Source organism: Drosophila subpulchrella, chromosome 2L (assembly GCF_014743375.2).
Source record: "Drosophila subpulchrella strain 33 F10 #4 breed RU33 chromosome 2L, RU_Dsub_v1.1 Primary Assembly, whole genome shotgun sequence".
NCBI lineage: Eukaryota > Metazoa > Arthropoda > Insecta > Diptera > Drosophilidae > Drosophila > Drosophila subpulchrella.
In genome coordinates this window covers 22,324,781-22,342,355 of record NC_050610.1, presented here as the reverse complement: position 1 = coordinate 22,342,355, position 17,575 = coordinate 22,324,781, and the positions used below count along the sequence as shown (strand labels likewise).

Here is a 17,575-nt window from a genome sequence, read left to right as displayed (position 1 = left end):
GCAGTGATGGCCAACCGCTCCAATTGGAGTGCAGCTTTCTGTAGTGGGGTGACGCAAGTGACGTCACAAATTAACATTTTTACAAGGAAATGGGAAACAAATAATTAAGATATTTAGACAATTTAGCAAATATTATTAATTTAATAAATTTATACCAAATAAAAGATATTTAATCTTTCAGTTTCTTTCTCAAGAGTTCATTTTTTGATTTATTCATACAAGCTTCACCTCATTTTAACTAAAATTTATCCTAAGAGAATATTTAAAAGTTATAATACATTTATATTTATAGTTTTAATCAATGTATACCAATTAAAAGATATTTAATCTTCCAGATTCTTTCTCCAGAGTTCATTTTTTGATTTATTCATATAAGCTTTACCTCAATTTAAGCTAAATTTATCCTAAGCGGATATTTAAAAGTTATACTACATTTATATTTATTATCTTAATCAATTTATCTTCCTAAATAACAAATTTTTTCAATTTATTTCAAATCCTTAAATATGCTATCTATGTATACCTCAGTTCTTTCATATTCCATCAAAGTGAGCTATGATTTTGTAAGTTTTCCAAATTATTTGTGTCTTGACCAATTGTTGTCTCACACAATTGTTCCTTAAATATCATATGCTATATTTATTATAAAAATATTAACAACAATAATAAACCAAAAAAAACGCTTAAAATCTTTATCGCCAAATTGAACTATCGACTATAATCGATTACTTTGCATTTTCTCACAGCTGTGCGGACGCATTTATCTGTCCCTGGAAAATCGCAGTGTTTTCCCGTTTACTCGCATTTTCCTGACCTCGCATCTTAACAAGCGCTCCAAGCAGTAATCTTCCAGAGCAGAGTCATGTCCAGTAGCGAGGCGCCGGAAGCGCTGGTGGAGCAGGTCGTCGAGGTGACCGCCTGCACGGCGGAGGAGGCCAAACACTATCTGGGAGCCTGTGAAAACGATGTGTCCGCTGCCGTGGCCCTGTTCTTCGAGCAGGCTGCATCCACATCCTCGTCGGCGGCGGGCTCTGGGGCTGCCTCGGGATCGCTGCCCCTTCTGGACGACGAGGAGGAGGTGAGGGCGCCCATTGCTCCGGTGCGGGAGCAACTGATTCTGCCCGAGGACGACAATTTCTTTGCGTCGGGGAGCAGCAGCCGGCTATCGCGCGTCTCACAGCGCGTCAAGGTCTATCCCTTGAGGGACTTTGCCCGCGAGGGCGCTCTGATGGAGGAGCAGCTGCAGGCCACCGGCGTCTATGCCGATCCGAATGCCCATCGTTTGCGTCGCGGACGCGCCGCCCAGATGGTGGTGGCCGGCCAGGCCATGGCACTCAACAGCCGGTCCACCACGGGCACGGCAACCAGCACATCCCGCCTCGGAGACCTGTTCCGCCCGCCCACAGACATACTCTACTCCGGATCACTGACTGCGGCCAGGGAGTTTGCCACCAAGCGGCAGCGCTGGCTGCTGGTCAACGTGCAGGACGACAGCTTCCAGTCGCAGACCCTGAACCGCGATGTCTGGTCAGACAAGGAGCTCAAGAAACTCATACGCCGCCAGTTCACCTTCTGGCAGGTGGACAACGACACCTCGGAGGGACGACGCTTCGTGGCCTTCTACCACTGCGCCACGCTGCCCTACCTGTGCGTGATCGATCCGCGTACAGGCGAGGAAGTGTGGCGCAGTGTGGAGCCAAAGCTGGAGAACATCCTTCCCGATTTGAGAAAGTTTTTAAAAGAGCACCGCGATTTTATCCAGGAGGATGCACCCAGCACCTCAAAACGTTCGGCCACATACATTGACGACGACGAGGAGGCCGATCCGGAGGCCTCGTGCTCCTCGACAGCCAGTTCGAAAGGAACACCGAAGAAAAGGGCCAAAGTCCTGGAGCTTACCGAAGAGGAGCAACTAGAGTTGGCGATCAAGAATTCCATAAACGAGAACGGCGGAGGAGCCGCCGGCGGAGGCACGAAAAAAGATGATAATCCCGAGGAAGCCAGCGATAATGAGAGCCTGGAGGAGTTCGATGACGAGGAGCTCAAGGGCGTGGCAGCCGCTTCCTATGAGAATCACTTGGGCGAGGCCAAGAGTGAACTGACTGCCCTGAAGCTGCGCCTGTTTAATGTCGCCGGGAAAGAAGAGATGGTCCAGCTGCGCTGGCCATCGGACACCAAACTGCAGACTTTGAGGCTGTACATCAGACAAACGCACAAGCACATCCCCCAGGAGGGCTACAAGCTCATATGCGCCTTCCCGCGCAAATCCCTCGAGGCAGAGCACAATGATTGCTCCTTGAAGGAACTCGGCCTGCATCCGTCGGCCAATCTGCATCTCACACTGGACGACTAGGCCACCGGGCCGAATGTTGTCCAACAGAAAAGTTTTCATGTGTATGTTTTATTTATTTACAAGTTTGTCATCCCAAGAAACCCATTGTCGTTCCAAAAATGAAAAAGAAAACTCCATATGAATTGAAATTCTGTCTTTAAATTAAGTTTAACACATATTGAATAAAATCCACTAGCTACTGTCAAGGCTCTTAAATAATAGTTTATGGTTTTGTCTTAAGAATTATGTATACTATCTTTAACTTTGCCTACTTAAGTGCCCGCTTGTGTGGCAAATTCAAACCAACTTTTGAGTGATAACCACCCTGTTTTCGTTTTGGCGCCCAAGCTAAACAGAAAACAGCTGATTTCGCCCGCATGCTTCAGTCTAGAAGTCACTTAAAATTGTGGCTAATTTTTTAAATTGAAGGACAATTGAATTTGGTTTACCATGTCGAAACCAATTACCTTTGTCACCGGCAACGCCAAGAAGCTGGAGGAATTGGTTGCCATCTTGGGCCCCAGTTTTCCGCGCACAATTGTGTCCAAGAAGATAGATCTCCCGGAATTGCAGGGTAATCATGTAAGAAACTACTTGAATAAGAATAAAATGTGCTAAAGCAACCTGCGATCCCCAGGTGACATCGATGAGATTGCCATCAAGAAGTGTAAGGAGGCAGCTAGACAGGTGAATGGTCCCGTCCTGGTGGAGGACACCAGTCTGTGCTTCAATGCTCTCGAAGGATTGCCCGGTCCGTACATCAAGTGGTTCTTGGAGAAGCTGCAGCCGGAGGGATTGCATCGCCTTCTAACTGGCTGGGAGGACAAGTCCGCCCAGGCTATCTGCACCTTTGGCTACTGCGATGGTGTGGATGCAGAGCCCCTGATCTTCAAGGGCATCACCGAGGGCGTAATCGTAGAGCCTCGCGGTCCGCGTGACTTTGGATGGTGAGTAATTTGCGCAACTAGCCCGATAAAATAGTATTTGGTAATTAAATTGTATACTTTTATTGCAGGGATCCGGTATTCCAGCCAAAGGGTTACGATAAAACCTACGCCGAACTGCCCAAATCGGAGAAGAACACCATTTCCCATCGCTATCGCGCCTTGGCGCTGCTCCAGCAGCACTTTGAGAAGCTGGACAAGCAAATAAACTAAGAATTCATTTATTTAAACCTTGCATATTTGTTCTACAATGTCGAGAAGTTGTTGCAACCTATGTTTCGAGTTCAAATCTCTCTTTAACCACTGCCTAATCATCCTTCTTGCTCTTGGGCTTCTTGGCCTTGGCATCCTTGACGGCGCCAGCAGGCTTGTTCCAGTAGTAAATCAACTGACCCAGGATAACCGAATTGGCAAAGGTCGAGGCAATGAAGGTCAGGATGATCATGGAATCGCCTGTCTCCTGGATAGAGGTGAAGATGCGGGCCACTGAGCCGGCAAACATCATGATCACCGTGGCGGCGGACAACTGACCAGTGGATCCAGCCTTGTAATTGGTGTACGCCTGCGACAACTTGCCCACCAGCAGGATGGGAATGTTGCAGCTTTGGATGGTGAACAGGGCCGACATGGGCGTTAGCCCGGAGTTGAGGACATACATCAAAACGATGTAGCCCAGGAGAAAGAGTCCCGACTGAGCCTTATGACCGTTGAAGAACAAAACCAGGACGGCGATGGCCACGGTCTGAATGGCCAGGAAGGTACTGTCGCCCCAGGCGCTGAACGGATAGCCATGCATAAAGTTGTAGGACAGGTGGAAGGAGATGGCCAGCAGGTCTAGCACCACGCCCACTATGTTGATGCCCTCGCCGGACTTGCTGTTGAGGATCTTCAGCACCTGGGGCACCTTGACCAGGACGGAACCGGCGATAATGGCCAATCCCAGGCACTTGCTCAACAAGGCCTTGAAGCAGGGAACTGTGGAAAAAGTTAATCGCTAGTTAAAAGGTACGAAATGCATTTGGATTTTTAGACACTCACTGTCCAGGAAGTTAAGCTCCAGGAAGTAGTTATCATAGCACTTTTCGCTCATGAGGAAAAGAGCTCCCTGCCTGATAAGATCCGTCATTTTTGTGCTGCTTTTACTTAGATCTTTTTATCACTTGGCTGGATGTCGTACTTAATTAGTAAGTGCCCTCTGGATTCGATTCGCTATGCACCGGTGTTATCAAGCTAGCCGGTCGATCCAAGAATGAAATGGAAAGCCGACGTTCGCGCACACGTAACGCGGTTTCGGAGTCCGAAGAAGATATTGCTGCCCGGTGGCGAATGGGATCCAGATCGTCTTGGGAGTGGAGGTGGAATGATAAGATAGGTGGTTGTGCCAACGTTTATTTTCGTCCGACTTTCGCTATAAGGTATGCGGTAAAAATCGGTACGTGGGTTTTAACGTTGTGCAACACTGCCACACAGTGGGATAGAAGCTGCAAATGTGTTCAGTTCTAAAGAATACTTTGAAGAACTTTTCTAGGCTTACTTGGTTTTTAAATTAATTTGTTACAATTTGTTATACTAAATATAAGTAATTAAATCCCTGAATAAATGTCTTTCCTTTCGGTTTTATTTATTTTCTGTAGAGCTTGAAAGCTTTTAAACATATACTTGGTCTTTATTCCTTAAGATTGTTAAGAACTGCTAATATTACTCTTTGTTATTGCTATTTTGTTATTTTATATTCTTGCCACATAAGACATTACAATAAACTTAATATACATATAAAATATATAGCTCACTTTTAGCTTTTATTTATTTTTCACAACTTGCCCCACTGTCACTTACATTTACAAAGCTATCGATGCATCGATGACAAATCGATTATTCCTCTACCTCTACCTGTGCGCTGAAGATAAAAGTTGTTTACTCTCCGGTCTGCGGCGACGTGAAAACAAGAACTAGAATAAGTATTTAATAAAAAACCGTATACCCAACCATGTCATCCTCCGATGGGGCTCCGGATAGCAAGAAGCCACGTCCCGAGAGCAGCAGCAATGGCAGCAAGGACCAAAATGGAACGGCGACCGGTGCCGGAGGTGATTCCCGTGATAAAGTGGCACTGATAACAGGCATAACGGGCCAGGTGCGTAAATGGTGGATTAGTCACGGTGTTTTCAGCGGCATCCCTCAAAGCCCCTAACGCTGACGTGTACAATTACTCATCGCCTCTCCCCTAGGATGGCTCCTATTTGGCCGAGTTCCTGCTCAAGAAGGACTACGCGGTGCACGGCATCATCCGGCGGGCCAGCACCTTCAATACCACACGCATCGAGCATCTTTATGCCGATCCCAAGGCGCACAAGGGCGGCCGGATGAAGCTTCACTACGGCGACATGACGGACAGCAGCAGCCTGGTCAAGATCATTAATATGGTGAAGCCCACGGAGATCTACAATCTGGCGGCACAATCCCATGTCAAGGTCTCCTTCGACCTCAGTGAGTACACGGCCGAGGTGGATGCCGTGGGCACGTTGCGCATCCTGGACGCCATCCGTACTTGTGGCATGGAGAAGACGGTGAAGTTCTACCAAGCTTCCACTTCGGAGCTTTATGGCAAAGTGGTGGAGACGCCACAGAACGAACAGACGCCCTTCTATCCCAGGTCGCCATATGGTAAGGCAGTTATCTAAATCCCTTTAGTTATAAACCCTTAATATCATATCCCTTTAGCCTGCGCCAAAATGTACGGCTTCTGGATCGTCATCAACTACCGCGAGGCCTACAACATGTACGCCTGCAATGGCATCCTATTCAACCATGAGAGTCCGCGACGTGGCGAGAACTTTGTTACCAGGAAAATCACCCGCAGCGTGGCCAAGATCTATCACAAGCAAATGGAGTACTTCGAGCTGGGCAATCTGGACTCAAAACGCGACTGGGGACATGCCAGCGATTATGTGGAGGCCATGTGGATGATGCTGCAGCGCGACTCTCCCTCCGACTACGTCATTGCCACGGGGGAAACGCACAGTGTGCGCGAATTCGTGGAAGCCGCGTTCAAGCACATCGATCGCGAGATAACGTGGCAGGGCGAGGGTGTGAACGAGGTGGGCGTGGAGAGCGGCACAGGCATAGTTCGCGTCCGCATCAATAAGAAGTACTTCCGGCCCACGGAGGTGGATCTGCTGCAGGGCGACGCCTCCAAGGCCAAGCGGGAGCTCAACTGGACGCCCAAAGTTAGCTTCGTGGAGCTGGTCAGCGACATGATGAAGGCCGACATCGAGTTGATGAGGAAGAACCCCATTGCCTAGGGCCTGGTAGCCCGGTTTGGGAGTTGATACGGCACAAAGCTCTCTGCCCGCTCGCGGAGCTATACACTAACCATAGTCCTAAGCGTGAATAGTGATCACTGTATTTGATTTGTCAACGCTGTGCATGTATTTCTGTATTCTCTTGGGGATTTGCAATCATTCCTTTTTCTACTTTGTCGCGTACGTTCACGTTCTGTGTGTGATTCTAATTGTTTTTATACACTTTACCAAATCTAACGAATATTTGCAATAAATACGTATAAACCACAAACTTTGAATCGATCGAATTATAACGAAATGTTTCCGAAACTATGTTTATTCTCTCGAGGCTAAACACATAAATCAAAAACAAACGAGGATAACTGGTCTAGGTTTCTTTCTTGCCGAAAGGATTAATCTTAGACAGCCAACTGGAGGAGGGCGAGGATTCCCTGCAAAAAATCAAGGATAAGGAAATGCATTTGGAAAGGAAAAGACGCCTTACAGCTTTGTCAGCGCCTCGATGTCCGAATCCTTGTGCTCGGCTGAAGATCCCGCCAGTGCCTCCGGCTTCTCCAGCTTTCCCGCCTCGCTGATCCCAGCCTGCCGCAGCTGATCAATCAGCTTACTGCGAAACTCCAGCTTGTGCGGCAGCACCTTTTCCGCCTCGCGCAGCTGCTTCTGCAGCTTACGAATGGCCTCCAGGTAGGTATGGCCGTACCAATCGATTTCCTCAGGTGTATAGGGCGCCAGATAGCGTTTGTACTCCCTAAGTACCTCCTTCTGGCGCTCGGGTTCGTCGGCCAGGGCGGGAACGCCTTTCTGCAGGGCCTGAAGCACCTCTCGCTTGAGTTTCAGGGCCAGAGCGGAGCGCAGATCGCAGGCACGATTCTTGAGGAGATAGTGATCGAAGCCATGGCATTCGTGGATCTGCTCCAGCGTGCGCTCCGTCACCACAACGGACATGTAGGAGTCCAGCACATGGCTGTGGACCACCGAACGTCGCAGATTGGGCACCCAGAAGTGGGGAACGCGACGCTTTGTCTGCTCGCGCTTCTGGAAACCCTTAATCACCGCCTCTCCACCCCAGATGCCCTGGTGGGATTCGGGGGTGTCGATCAGCGGCAGTGGGATGTTCTGCACCGGCTTGATGGCATGGGTCACCTCGTCGCGTTCCCATTCGCGCTCCTTGGGGATGTAGTGGACAGCGGCTGGGGTTGTCAGCTTCCACTCGCGCCAGAACTTCCGGTACGCCTCGGGCAGCTGGGCGCCCAGACCCTTGTCAAAGCGACCCGGACGCTTCCATCCGTTCAATAGCTTGACGCCCTGCCGGAGGACCAAAACAATTTGTTATTCCATGGACTTTACAAAAGTTAAAGCAGCTATTGCGTCACAGAAACGCGGCGCGCTACCAGTTTCATTTGCTTTTCCTGGTTATTTACTCACCTGCGGTGTGGCGTGGGCCATTTTTCGAGGAACCAACTAACAGTTTATCTTTGTTATTGACTAAAATCTATTGTGGCAGTCTAGATTGGGCTATTAAACTATATTTTCCCTGATTTTGGCCAGGCCAACAACTTCTCACGGCGCTCTTCCTCTTCCTGTTTGGAAAAAACAGCTGTTCGCATGTGAATGGCCAGACGCCAGGGTTGTCGACTTTTTGTAAGTTTAGCTTGGAAATGAAAAAAAGATAGATAGAAATTTGAAACTTTCTTTTAACGGACAGAAAGTAAATTAATATTTTAAAACACTTCAAATTTTGACTTGTGACTTTTATTTCACTACTACATGTTAAAATCACTAAGCTGGTATTTGGGCATATTCAAACTTAATATACGGTTCCAAAATACAGATAACATATATATTCTTTTAGCGTAACCGTTTTATTTTGACTAAATATAAAGCTTTCGGCAAATGCAACTCTTTTGTTTTTTTTTGGAAATTGTTAAGTCAGAATGTGGTTAGTCTATTCTAACCCAATCTCGCCTTGACAGTGTTTATCTTGAGGGGCAGCAGCTGCAGCATTTCGCGCACCACTCCGATCTCTCCCTGAAGCGGCTCAGCTGCCTCCTTGTACAACTGACAGCCGGCATCGAACTTCTTGTAATAGGCGTGACAATTGGCCAGGTGCTCCAACTGCTGGAGCGGATGGGCGCTGATGAGCTTGTAGTAGATGCGGCCAATGTGAAAGTGAGCGTAGAGCATGTGGCGCTGCTCCTGCACGTCCATGTTGGGACGCCACTCCTCGCTAGGCGGCTTGGACATATACGATTTGACATAGCTCTCGAAGTACTTGATGGCCTTCATGCAGCTCTGGTTGACCTTCTTGATTTCCTCCGGTGCCGGAGTGCTCGTGGCCCGAATGATATCCAGACGGACATCCAGCACTGCGGCATGAGCTGTGCCGGCGCCATACCAGCATTCCCGGCAGATTTTCATATAAAATATAGGGTCGAGCAGATCCAGCAGATCCTCCAGATACTTGGCACGACGCTTTTGCATCTTGGCCTGGTTTTCGGGGTTCTCCTCGAAGAAGGCAATGTGTTCGTACGCCTCGGCGTAGTCCTGCACGATCTTTGAATACTCAGTGGCCTCGTTCTCGGCCTTGTAATAGTCCTTGGCTATGTCCAGCCACTCGTTAACGAAATGAAACACCAACTTGGCATCGTCAAAGGTCAGGCAATACTCGCAGCTGATTCGATTCTCGCAGGCGGTGAGATCGAGACCCGGAAAGCGGGACTGCTGCGCCTCGGCCAGCCGAAGGTTGCGCATCACCTTCTCCAGGTTCTTGGCCTCCTCGTCGTCCTCGTCTCTCATTAGACGCAGCTTGGACGTGAACATCAAATGCAACCCGTATTTGGCCCAACAACGGGCCACATCGGCGTAGCGATGCTTGAAAGTCTCCGCCACGTCCTGGCGCTGCTTCTCGCTCAACTCCGGCTCCAGCATGTGCACCTCGTACTCGGCCATGATGAGCGTGGCGGCGGCCAGGTGATGGCGCGCCTCCTGGAAGCGCTCTTCTCCGATGTAGAACTGCGACAAGGTGGCGGTGTTTAGTGCGAAATCGATGGCATCGTACGTCTTGGACTCCAGTTGGCGATGCAGAGTGCGATGGCAGCACTTCGCCGACTTCTCCGGCTCCCCCAGGTGGCCGTACATCTGGGCCATGTAAAAGGAGACTAGTGTGTACAGAGATTCCAGCTCTTTGGGTCCCGCCGCCTCCGCTGCAGATTCCTGACCTTCCTCCGCCGGATTGAACATATCCTGTATGGCGAGGGGCTGCAGACCACTGGCCTTGAACTCCTCGTAGCTGGTTTCCGCTTGCATGAGAATGTCCAGGCCCTTCTTGTAATCCTCCTTGGAGGCCAGGACAATACTCAGCTCGTTGATGGCCCCAATGAAGGGAATAATGCCCTCGGAAAGCTGCTTGAGCGGCGTGACTAGTTTCAGGCAGCGATTTAGTAGCTTCTCGCCCTCCGCCGGCTCCTCGGTGTAGATGTAGATCCTGCCCAAATCCCGACAGACGAAGGCGAGCAGCGAGCGGTAGCAGTGGTCATCCTGGCCGCCATCCTCCTCGCTGGCTTGGACGGAGACCAGTTGGTCATCCAGTTGGCCCTTTAAATCGATCAGGACATCGCGGGCTTTGTAGTGGGAGCGAAAGGGATCTGTGGCCGGATCACTGCGGCTCTCCTCCTCCACCAGGCGGTTGGCCTTTTCGTACAGCTCCTTGTAGTCGCTTAGGATTTCCTTTGGAATGACCATGATGGCGGGGTGAGCCAAAGTTGTCTCTAATTCCGAGAAAACTTTTTATTCACTAGCTTTTCACTTTTTTCGTGCTGATTTATTTAGTCATAGTATTTCAGTATGACCATATTATAGGTAGTTTTACTATGAGTCGAGACTCGAACCAGTCGAGATTCATATATTCAAATATAAAAATATATTTTTCATGTTTTTATACAAAAGTAGAAAATAGTTATAGATTATATTAACGAGAAATTAAATAAACTAATTATTCTATTTAACAAGTAGTAAAATTACTTTTTTAGTCCAAACAATACCGTTAACCCTTCAATGCGACCGTTTTGCCTTGCCAACTGCACAAGTTGCAGCCCTGGCAGCAATTCTTGGTATTCTAACCTATCGAACCACAGTCACACTGCAGAGACTTTCAGATTATTTTGAGAAAATATTTAGAATATACCAAAATAATTACCACTAGCAGTTATTAAAGACTGCTTTTTTGGCGCTCATCTTTCAAAGAAGTATTTTTAACCAATTCCGACAAACTGCATCGCCGAAAGCAGAGCTCCGTGATGAAGGTCTATAAGACGGAGGAGGACAAGAAAGTGAAGCGACTGTACCACCAACGCTATCGCACCGAATGGGAGAAGTATCCAGCGTTCTGCAGCTGGCTTGGCTCCAGCAACGATGGCTACTCGGCGCACTGCCGGATCTGCGACACCAATGTCCTGGCCAGGTTGGCCTCCATCAAGCAGCATCTGGTCACCCGGAAGCACCAGGTAAGTTCAAAATGCCACGGCATTCTGGACTGGGCGGGACTATAGGATCTAGTATTTCGAAAACTGAATTTGTACAGGATCAAACAGGATATCCATATAAAATAGGGAATTAAAGTCAGCTGGGTTTAGCCAATACGCCACGCATCTTTTGTCTTTTGCAAAAGCTACAGATATCTTTTCTAGGTCTTTTAAATACATATGTGTATAGATAGATTTTTACTTTTAGAAAAGTAGCAAAGATCTCTGAAAACCGCTGAAAATAACTGTTTAGACTGCTATTTTGTTAGGTTTTCCAACTACCTAAAATCTATCATGTATCCTTGATTTACTTTCCCGCGAAAAAGAATGCGTCCCTTTGCTGCTGGCTAGCCATTACCATTATATCTGCCTATCCATAACTCCAAAGTCACAATGTATTCCACTTTTAAACCCACAGAACATGGTCAAGGGTGAGCTCTGCAAGGTTGAGCACGACCCGGAATTGGAGGCTTCTATCATTTCACCCGATGAAAAGGACAAGCCACTAGCCAAACCGAAGACGAAACCTAAACCCAAGCAAAAGAAGAAAGTGCAGCCAAGGATCAAGAACGAGCCAAAGGTGGAGAGAATGGAGACAGAAGAAGAGGACGAGGAAGAGGATATTGCCTCCAATGACTCAATCCTGGATGATCTGCTGAGAACCGACCAGCAGTATCAGGAGGAGGAACACGAGTATGTGGTTGAAAACGAGCTCGTCGATGAGCAACCGAACGAGGATGACGATGTCCACGAGGTGGTCTACGAGGAGGAGCTGATTGGCATCAAGCAGAACGATTCGGAGATACAGAACGACTTTCATGATGACCCCATGTCCGAGGATGGCGTTCTGAGTGAATTTGACCTGTTTGGCAAGAGCTTGGCCCTGCAGCTGAACAACATGGACCTGGAGGACGCCCTACTGTGCCAGGAGCGTCTGCAGGTGGTGCTCACCGAGTTCCGCCTGAAGCTCATCAAGCGCAAGAAGGAGTTGAAGCGCAGTTCTTAGGCTTAGATTTTATATCAAGTTACGTTGTCTTATGTACATAGAATAATCTTTTTAACAACTAAATAAATAAACTATTCCGACTCAATTTCGTCTATAAACGCCCGGCACTTCTTCTTCAGCACCTTGACGGCCTCCAGGAAGATGACATCGGGCTTGAGTGCACCGACCGACTCAATGGAGAATATGTAGTGATCTCGCACACGGGCCAAAGTCACGGCACCGTTCAGTTGAGGATAACGATAGACATTCCTGCTGCAGGTGTCATAACGCGCGTCCTTCACATAGGCGGTTTCGTTCTCGTCAATGCCAATGACTCCGGGCGAGAAGCAGCTCTGCAGAAGGTACGCATCCTTGCCGGAGACCTCGCGATTCAGCGTTATCTGCGGCAGCAGTCGATAAGTTGCCGTGGCCACCGGCGAGAACTTGGCGTGATCCCGGCCGAGTCCCTTGACCGCCACCAGGCGCAGATCCAGCTCGTGACCCGGACGGAGTTGGGCAATCAGTATATCGTCGTGGATGCAATTCACCGCACTTTCGCTGTAGATCTGAGCCTGCTTTCCTTTCGGCAGCCACTTCAGATGGCCCGAGTACACCTTGTGGTTCTTATAGATGTCATCGAAGTTCGACTGATCCTTTCCAGCGTCGCGACGCCGCGTGCACTTCACCTTCAGCTCGTATTCCAGAGTATCCTGCTCGGTGCCCGCCTCGGTGCTCTCCTCCGTGCGGTAGGCGAATAGCCGGGGATCAGCGCGCAGCGGCAGCAGGCCCATCCGATGGGCCAGCACCTCGTCTTGGATAATCGAGGTGTTGTTGTATATGTACACCTTTTCGATGGCCATGCTGGGCACATCGCTGAGCATTAGCCGGCGGAAGGCATTCGCAATGGCCGGATAAACGCCAATCAGATCAAACTCCAGGCCCTCCTCGTCGTTTCTGCAAGATCACACCCGTTAATCTTCTCCAGAAATCATTATTTTTAAAAAAACAAAACCCACTTCACGATGCTTATTTGCAGATTCTCCTTGAACGAATCAATGGTGAACACATCGTCCGCCAGTCCGTAGTCCTGCGGATCCTGTTTGACCCGGTATTCCTCCATGTACAGCAGCGGCTCCCGGCGCTTTGTGCTTGCCATTTCCCCCGGTGTTTTAGTTAATAACTTTAACAAAAATTAACAGCACGTGTTGGAATTAACAAGACCGTTCTGGGAACACCAAAATATACCACTCTGTTTAAATACACCGCTTTAAAAATACCGAAATTTACACAATTGTGAGTCCTCTCCTGTGACTGGCAAAGGAAGAAGAAGCAGCAGGGGCACCGGCGAGACTTTTTTTATTTCTCCAGAAGATTTACGTAAAACTTGAAAATCCCTGAAACCAGGACGTAGGATGTCCCGCTCCCTGCAACGCTTGATGGGCAGCTGCCGTCGCTGGGCACAACAGCCCGTCGTTCGTCACTTTGCCGCTCCCGCAGATTCCACCAAAGGCAAGGGTCCAATCTCCTGGAGAAGTCTTGCGGTCATTGGAGCCCTTGGAGCCGGCGGCCTGGGCTTCATGATGTACGTAAAGAGCGAGAAGGACGAGGCGAGACTGAAGGAGCGCCAGCGGCAACTGGGAAAGGCGGCCATTGGCGGCAGTTGGGAACTGGTGGACTCCCAGGGAGCTGTTCGCAAATCGGAGGACTTCCTGGGCAAGTGGCTGCTCATCTACTTTGGCTTCACCCACTGTCCGGACATTTGTCCCGATGAGCTGGAGAAGATGGCCGCCGTGGTGGATGAAGTGGGTAAGTAAAGCCTGGGCATCTCTTTATCTACTGATTAATCTCCTTACTCCCAATTCCGCACAGAAAAGTCTCCCCAAACGCCGGCGGTGCAGCCCATCTTCATCACCGTGGACCCCGAACGTGACTCCAAAGAGGTGGTGGCCAAATATGTGAAGGAGTTCTCGCCCAAACTCCTGGGACTCACCGGAACCGTCGACCAGATCCGCAAAGTGTGCAAGGCCTTCCGGGTTTACTTCAGCGCCGGTCCGCGGGATGAGGACAACGATTATATCGTGGATCATACCATCATCATGTACCTGGTCAACCCGGATGGCGAGTTTGTGGACTACTACGGCCAAAATCGGGACAAGGATCAGTGTGTGGCCTCCATTCTGGTGAACATAGCCAAGTGGAACTCGCTGAACAAAAAGGGCTGGTTCAGCTAGGCTAGTTGAACTCCACAAATGTTGATTCGTTGTATTTACTTTTACGTATAACGTATGCTTTTAGAAATATAGCAAAAAAAAATCTGGTACTTTGTAATTGTTTTATTTTCTAAAATTAATTTCTTGTAAATTATTGGGAATGCGGAGTCTTTTAAAATTACATTTACAATTGTTTAATAATTAATAACTTCATTATTTTAGTGGTTATATGGGGTGTCGGTTCCGCCTCGTTCTTTCAAATCTATAAATAATATAAAGTTTAGTATTTAATGTCGCGTTAGTACCTTAAGGTGTGGGTTTTATACATCTATGGTCACACATTGACTTTGTTTTTGTTTCAAGTGAGTCCAAGAAAATCGAAATTATTTACTTTTAGTAACTTTTTGGATTTACCTGGCAGCATGGCAAAGTTTCTGGGCATCAACCGGCTGACCAAGCTGTTCCAGATCGTCCGGGAGGCCGGTGGGTTGAAGAATGCCTACCTAAAGCTTTATAGGTGAGTCCCAGTCTTATATAAGATTGCTCCAATCCCCGAAGAACTATTTATTATTTTTCAGGAACGATGATCTGAAGATCGGAACTCTTGTGGGTATCGACAAGTACGGCAACAAGTACTTCGAGAACCCTTACTACTTCTACGGCCGCAATCGCTGGATCGAGTTTGCCCCCCATGTCAACATGGACTACGATGGATCCATGATCCCCGCCGAGTGGTACGGCTGGATGCACTATAAGGTGGGTTCTGTCCACAGGTACCTTAATTATAATAGGGATTTGGTTATGAAGATTATTGTTCCGCATCTCGGGAATATCAGAACTATAGACCATGTCTTGCTAAACTTTTTTAGGGCCCATTCTGAACAATATATTTTTAATATAAAAATATACTAAACTGATAGATAATTTTGTTAGTATACGTTTCTTCAACCCATTTTTGTTATAAATTTAATAGAACCTATTAAAATACATATTTACTTTGATTTAAGAACCTCGGTTCTTAGAATATTTAATAATTTTCCAATTCTGCTATTTCTTATAGACCGATCTGCCTCCCATTCGCGATGGCTGCCGTCCCAAACACAAGTGGATCGCGGACCACAGCGAAAACCTTTCCGGCACCAAGGGTAATCGTATATTAAAGCTGCTCTCAAATCCTTTTCTATGAACATCTTTTACAGAGGCCTACTACCCCTACACCACAACACCCAACAAAGTGGAGGCCTGGGATCCCAAGGCGAAGAAGCAATAGAGTGTGGAATAGCTTATAGTTACTTTTAAAATTCAAGTGCAAATGGCTGCGATTGAGGAGAGCACTCAAAGGTGTTAATAAATTCAATTTCGTTAACTTGGCACTCGAAAAACGTTTTGAGGTAAAACATTTCAATCCTTAAAATTGGAAAGAACGTACATAATTAGATTCCATTAGTTTAGTCCCATTCCGCTTATAAGAACTATAGGTATTTTGTTCCTTTTGTTTATTTATTGAATCACAGCTAGATCATATGACAAGTGATGCAGCTACTTTTAGCAGAACCTATATATTATAGATATTTACAATGGCATTCTGCGCCTGTTTGGTGCGTCGTTTAAAAGTTTTAAGGTTTAATCATAGCTGGATTATATCTAGCTACATATCTATCTAACATTCCTCCTTGATGGCCACCTTCTGTGCCTTTTTGGCCCGTCGCTTGTACTTCTTCGCTGTATCCGCGCACTTGGTGGTTATGGTGGCCCGGATCACCCGCTCCTTGCCTCCCGTCCGGTTCCTAACACAGACCACAATGTCGTCCACTTTGCGCTGGTCCAGCTGGAGTTTCGGGGGTCTTTCCCGGCCGTAGAAGGCGGGTGAGGGTTTCCCAGTCAGAGTGTGGGTGGCCAACTCATCGCTGCTGAAGACCACGCAGAGGAGACACCTCGTGGCCACCGGGGCATTGGTCCAGAAGACCTCGCCGTACTGATGGGCCGTAATCTGAGTGCCGTTTGGTCCTAGGACATAGACGGCACTACCATCATCCTTTTGCACACGCTGCGGATACTGGACCAGAGTGTCCTTCTCGTCCTTTTCGGAGGCGGTGTCTTGCAGATGCGACTCCGAGGAGCTGGTGGACATGTGGCGGGGTCTCTTCGACGGCGGCGCGGGCACATCCTCGGCATCGTTGTCGTACCTTTGATTCAGGGTCTTCAGCATGGAGGTGAGGCGCCCAAAGAGCTGCTCATAGTGGTGCTGACTCTTCTGGATTTTGGCCACCTTTTGCTTGAAGGATTCCTCCACGGGAGGCAGCGGCTCTGCCTTGGATTCTATGTTCTTGATGCCCCCGGATGCGGTGGCTATGGCCACCAGTTGGGCATTGATAATGCGACGTTTGGGCGGCGAACTCCGGCGGACAGGAAGTGGCTTTACCGGGACTGGCTTCACCAGGTGGTCAACCTTTATGGGAGGCGGCATTTGAATCTGCAGTTGACCCAGGGGCTTCATGGTCCTCTGGCGCATCATCGTCTGTTGGGAGGCCACCTCGAAGTTGATGTAGTTCTCGATGTCCATCTCCTCCTGCTTCATTATTGGCCGCGAGAGCAGGCCGTAGTAGTAGGGCACAAAGTTCGGGGCAAATTGACTCAGATACTGGTGATACGGATGCGAGTACTGGACGGTTGGCAGGATCGCAGTCTGCGGATGAAAGTATAGCGGCTCCGTTCTCCGAACGACTGACATGCTAATACCCGGAGCCTCGCTATTTGTAAGGTTAGAGGAGTAGTCCTGATCGTATGGACGAAATCCGGCGGCCATTGTTTCACGCGGATTTCGGCAACAGGTATCGAAAAAAGGTTAAATTCTGTTGCAAAAAGTGCAGCTGTGCCGGGTTTCCTTAGTTTATTTTGCGAATATTTCCTTGGGTAAATCTGTTTCGGAATCGTGTTTTTATGGCCTGGATTAACGGTTATTATTCCCTGCACCAGATGGCAATACTACCTGAAGATATTGATCGTACAGGGCTGTCAAGGTCGCCAATTCGAGATAATGTATATACGAGTTTTGGAAGTAGATCCAAGAATTAATCGATTTAAATGTTAAAACTATGATAGTTCCATTTTAAACTACTTTTTATAATAATAATATCCACATTATATTTATAAATTTTGCAATTTTTGTTGATGTTATTAAATTAGTAAGAATAAATAAGTTCATGCAGTTTTTTTCCGTACATTGAAGCTAGCTTTATATTAAAAATAAAATGTATAACATTTTGACTTCAAAGTACTGTT

At 48.0% G+C, this 17,575-nt stretch overlaps 11 protein-coding genes across 11 annotated transcripts; 6 read left to right on the top strand and 5 right to left on the bottom strand.

Moving 5' to 3' along the window:
* Positions 1 to 610: 610 nt before the first annotated feature.
* LOC119547359 (UBX domain-containing protein 7) lies at positions 611 to 2,553 on the top strand. Its single transcript, XM_037854176.1, has one exon. It carries the CDS (start codon positions 863 to 865, stop codon positions 2,351 to 2,353), a length of 1,491 nt encoding a protein of 496 aa, XP_037710104.1. The 5' UTR covers positions 611 to 862; the 3' UTR covers positions 2,354 to 2,553.
* Positions 2,554 to 2,690: 137 nt separating this feature from the next.
* LOC119547362 (inosine triphosphate pyrophosphatase) lies at positions 2,691 to 3,506 on the top strand. The gene is made up of 3 exons (XM_037854178.1): positions 2,691 to 2,906; positions 2,970 to 3,279; positions 3,348 to 3,506. Exons 1-3 carry the CDS (start codon positions 2,783 to 2,785, stop codon positions 3,487 to 3,489), a joined length of 576 nt encoding a protein of 191 aa, XP_037710106.1. The 5' UTR covers positions 2,691 to 2,782; the 3' UTR covers positions 3,490 to 3,506.
* LOC119547360 (mannose-P-dolichol utilization defect 1 protein homolog) lies at positions 3,482 to 4,736 on the bottom strand. Its single transcript, XM_037854177.1, has 2 exons — positions 4,315 to 4,736; positions 3,482 to 4,251 (listed from the first exon to the last, which is right to left on the bottom strand). The coding sequence occupies exons 1-2, from the start codon at positions 4,400 to 4,402 to the stop codon at positions 3,584 to 3,586; spliced, it is 756 nt and encodes a 251-aa protein (XP_037710105.1). The 5' UTR covers positions 4,403 to 4,736; the 3' UTR covers positions 3,482 to 3,583.
* A 421-nt stretch (positions 4,737 to 5,157) lies between these two features.
* LOC119546745 (GDP-mannose 4,6 dehydratase) lies at positions 5,158 to 6,856 on the top strand. The gene is made up of 3 exons (XM_037853243.1): positions 5,158 to 5,410; positions 5,505 to 5,940; positions 5,998 to 6,856. The coding sequence occupies exons 1-3, from the start codon at positions 5,264 to 5,266 to the stop codon at positions 6,576 to 6,578; spliced, it is 1,164 nt and encodes a 387-aa protein (XP_037709171.1). The 5' UTR covers positions 5,158 to 5,263; the 3' UTR covers positions 6,579 to 6,856.
* LOC119546746 (39S ribosomal protein L28, mitochondrial) lies at positions 6,857 to 8,207 on the bottom strand. The gene is made up of 3 exons (XM_037853245.1): positions 8,004 to 8,207; positions 7,063 to 7,883; positions 6,857 to 7,009 (listed from the first exon to the last, which is right to left on the bottom strand). The coding sequence occupies exons 1-3, from the start codon at positions 8,022 to 8,024 to the stop codon at positions 6,946 to 6,948; spliced, it is 906 nt and encodes a 301-aa protein (XP_037709173.1). The 5' UTR covers positions 8,025 to 8,207; the 3' UTR covers positions 6,857 to 6,945.
* Positions 8,208 to 8,421: 214 nt separating this feature from the next.
* On the bottom strand, positions 8,422 to 10,422 carry LOC119546744 (KIF-binding protein). The gene has a single exon (XM_037853242.1). It carries the CDS (start codon positions 10,317 to 10,319, stop codon positions 8,529 to 8,531), a length of 1,791 nt encoding a protein of 596 aa, XP_037709170.1. The 5' UTR covers positions 10,320 to 10,422; the 3' UTR covers positions 8,422 to 8,528.
* A 274-nt stretch (positions 10,423 to 10,696) lies between these two features.
* Positions 10,697 to 12,189, top strand: LOC119546609 (DNA ligase 1). Its single transcript, XM_037853046.1, has 2 exons — positions 10,697 to 11,080; positions 11,517 to 12,189. Exons 1-2 carry the CDS (start codon positions 10,874 to 10,876, stop codon positions 12,102 to 12,104), a joined length of 795 nt encoding a protein of 264 aa, XP_037708974.1. The 5' UTR covers positions 10,697 to 10,873; the 3' UTR covers positions 12,105 to 12,189.
* LOC119546608 (DNA-directed RNA polymerases I and III subunit RPAC1) lies at positions 12,093 to 13,318 on the bottom strand. Its single transcript, XM_037853045.1, has 2 exons — positions 13,100 to 13,318; positions 12,093 to 13,037 (listed from the first exon to the last, which is right to left on the bottom strand). Exons 1-2 carry the CDS (start codon positions 13,237 to 13,239, stop codon positions 12,176 to 12,178), a joined length of 1,002 nt encoding a protein of 333 aa, XP_037708973.1. The 5' UTR covers positions 13,240 to 13,318; the 3' UTR covers positions 12,093 to 12,175.
* A 76-nt stretch (positions 13,319 to 13,394) lies between these two features.
* Positions 13,395 to 14,403, top strand: LOC119546611 (protein SCO1 homolog, mitochondrial). Its single transcript, XM_037853047.1, has 2 exons — positions 13,395 to 13,889; positions 13,953 to 14,403. Exons 1-2 carry the CDS (start codon positions 13,496 to 13,498, stop codon positions 14,312 to 14,314), a joined length of 756 nt encoding a protein of 251 aa, XP_037708975.1. The 5' UTR covers positions 13,395 to 13,495; the 3' UTR covers positions 14,315 to 14,403.
* Positions 14,404 to 14,611: 208 nt separating this feature from the next.
* Positions 14,612 to 15,666, top strand: LOC119546612 (probable NADH dehydrogenase [ubiquinone] 1 alpha subcomplex subunit 12). Its single transcript, XM_037853048.1, has 5 exons — positions 14,612 to 14,655; positions 14,715 to 14,810; positions 14,872 to 15,049; positions 15,354 to 15,438; positions 15,493 to 15,666. Exons 2-5 carry the CDS (start codon positions 14,716 to 14,718, stop codon positions 15,561 to 15,563), a joined length of 429 nt encoding a protein of 142 aa, XP_037708976.1. The 5' UTR covers positions 14,612 to 14,655; position 14,715; the 3' UTR covers positions 15,564 to 15,666.
* A 108-nt stretch (positions 15,667 to 15,774) lies between these two features.
* Positions 15,775 to 17,272, bottom strand: LOC119546607 (early boundary activity protein 2). Its single transcript, XM_037853044.1, has one exon. The coding sequence runs from the start codon at positions 17,097 to 17,099 to the stop codon at positions 15,954 to 15,956; it is 1,146 nt and encodes a 381-aa protein (XP_037708972.1). The 5' UTR covers positions 17,100 to 17,272; the 3' UTR covers positions 15,775 to 15,953.
* Between the last annotated feature and the right edge of the window lie 303 nt (positions 17,273 to 17,575).

What these genes read in the sequence shown, in the direction of transcription:
- LOC119547359 (XM_037854176.1), top strand. Translation starts at nt 863, where the DNA reads ATGTCCAGTAGCGAGGCGCCGGAAGCGCTGGTGGAGCAGGTCGTCGAG.
- LOC119547362 (XM_037854178.1), top strand. Translation starts at nt 2,783, where the DNA reads ATGTCGAAACCAATTACCTTTGTCACCGGCAACGCCAAGAAGCTGGAG. An exon ending in AGATCTCCCGGAATTGCAGG is followed by an intron (nt 2,907 to 2,969) that starts GTAATCATGTAA and finishes TGCGATCCCCAG; the next exon opens with GTGACATCGATGAGATTGCC. An exon ending in GGTCCGCGTGACTTTGGATG is followed by an intron (nt 3,280 to 3,347) that starts GTGAGTAATTTG and finishes CTTTTATTGCAG; the next exon opens with GGATCCGGTATTCCAGCCAA.
- LOC119547360 (XM_037854177.1), bottom strand. Translation starts at nt 4,402, where the DNA reads ATGACGGATCTTATCAGGCAGGGAGCTCTTTTCCTCATGAGCGAAAAG. An exon ending in GGAGCTTAACTTCCTGGACA is followed by an intron (nt 4,252 to 4,314) that starts GTGAGTGTCTAA and finishes CTTTTTCCACAG; the next exon opens with TTCCCTGCTTCAAGGCCTTG.
- LOC119546745 (XM_037853243.1), top strand. Translation starts at nt 5,264, where the DNA reads ATGTCATCCTCCGATGGGGCTCCGGATAGCAAGAAGCCACGTCCCGAG. An exon ending in TAACAGGCATAACGGGCCAG is followed by an intron (nt 5,411 to 5,504) that starts GTGCGTAAATGG and finishes CCTCTCCCCTAG; the next exon opens with GATGGCTCCTATTTGGCCGA. An exon ending in CTATCCCAGGTCGCCATATG is followed by an intron (nt 5,941 to 5,997) that starts GTAAGGCAGTTA and finishes ATATCCCTTTAG; the next exon opens with CCTGCGCCAAAATGTACGGC.
- LOC119546746 (XM_037853245.1), bottom strand. Translation starts at nt 8,024, where the DNA reads ATGGCCCACGCCACACCGCAG. An exon ending in TGGCCCACGCCACACCGCAG is followed by an intron (nt 7,884 to 8,003) that starts GTGAGTAAATAA and finishes GTCCTCCGGCAG; the next exon opens with GGCGTCAAGCTATTGAACGG. An exon ending in ATCGAGGCGCTGACAAAGCT is followed by an intron (nt 7,010 to 7,062) that starts GTAAGGCGTCTT and finishes GATTTTTTGCAG; the next exon opens with GGAATCCTCGCCCTCCTCCA.
- LOC119546744 (XM_037853242.1), bottom strand. Translation starts at nt 10,319, where the DNA reads ATGGTCATTCCAAAGGAAATCCTAAGCGACTACAAGGAGCTGTACGAA.
- LOC119546609 (XM_037853046.1), top strand. Translation starts at nt 10,874, where the DNA reads ATGAAGGTCTATAAGACGGAGGAGGACAAGAAAGTGAAGCGACTGTAC. An exon ending in TGGTCACCCGGAAGCACCAG is followed by an intron (nt 11,081 to 11,516) that starts GTAAGTTCAAAA and finishes TTAAACCCACAG; the next exon opens with AACATGGTCAAGGGTGAGCT.
- LOC119546608 (XM_037853045.1), bottom strand. Translation starts at nt 13,239, where the DNA reads ATGGCAAGCACAAAGCGCCGGGAGCCGCTGCTGTACATGGAGGAATAC. An exon ending in CTGCAAATAAGCATCGTGAA is followed by an intron (nt 13,038 to 13,099) that starts GTGGGTTTTGTT and finishes GTGATCTTGCAG; the next exon opens with AAACGACGAGGAGGGCCTGG.
- LOC119546611 (XM_037853047.1), top strand. Translation starts at nt 13,496, where the DNA reads ATGTCCCGCTCCCTGCAACGCTTGATGGGCAGCTGCCGTCGCTGGGCA. An exon ending in CGCCGTGGTGGATGAAGTGG is followed by an intron (nt 13,890 to 13,952) that starts GTAAGTAAAGCC and finishes AATTCCGCACAG; the next exon opens with AAAAGTCTCCCCAAACGCCG.
- LOC119546612 (XM_037853048.1), top strand. Translation starts at nt 14,716, where the DNA reads ATGGCAAAGTTTCTGGGCATCAACCGGCTGACCAAGCTGTTCCAGATC. An exon ending in ACGGCTGGATGCACTATAAG is followed by an intron (nt 15,050 to 15,353) that starts GTGGGTTCTGTC and finishes TATTTCTTATAG; the next exon opens with ACCGATCTGCCTCCCATTCG. An exon ending in AAACCTTTCCGGCACCAAGG is followed by an intron (nt 15,439 to 15,492) that starts GTAATCGTATAT and finishes CATCTTTTACAG; the next exon opens with AGGCCTACTACCCCTACACC.
- LOC119546607 (XM_037853044.1), bottom strand. Translation starts at nt 17,099, where the DNA reads ATGGCCGCCGGATTTCGTCCATACGATCAGGACTACTCCTCTAACCTT.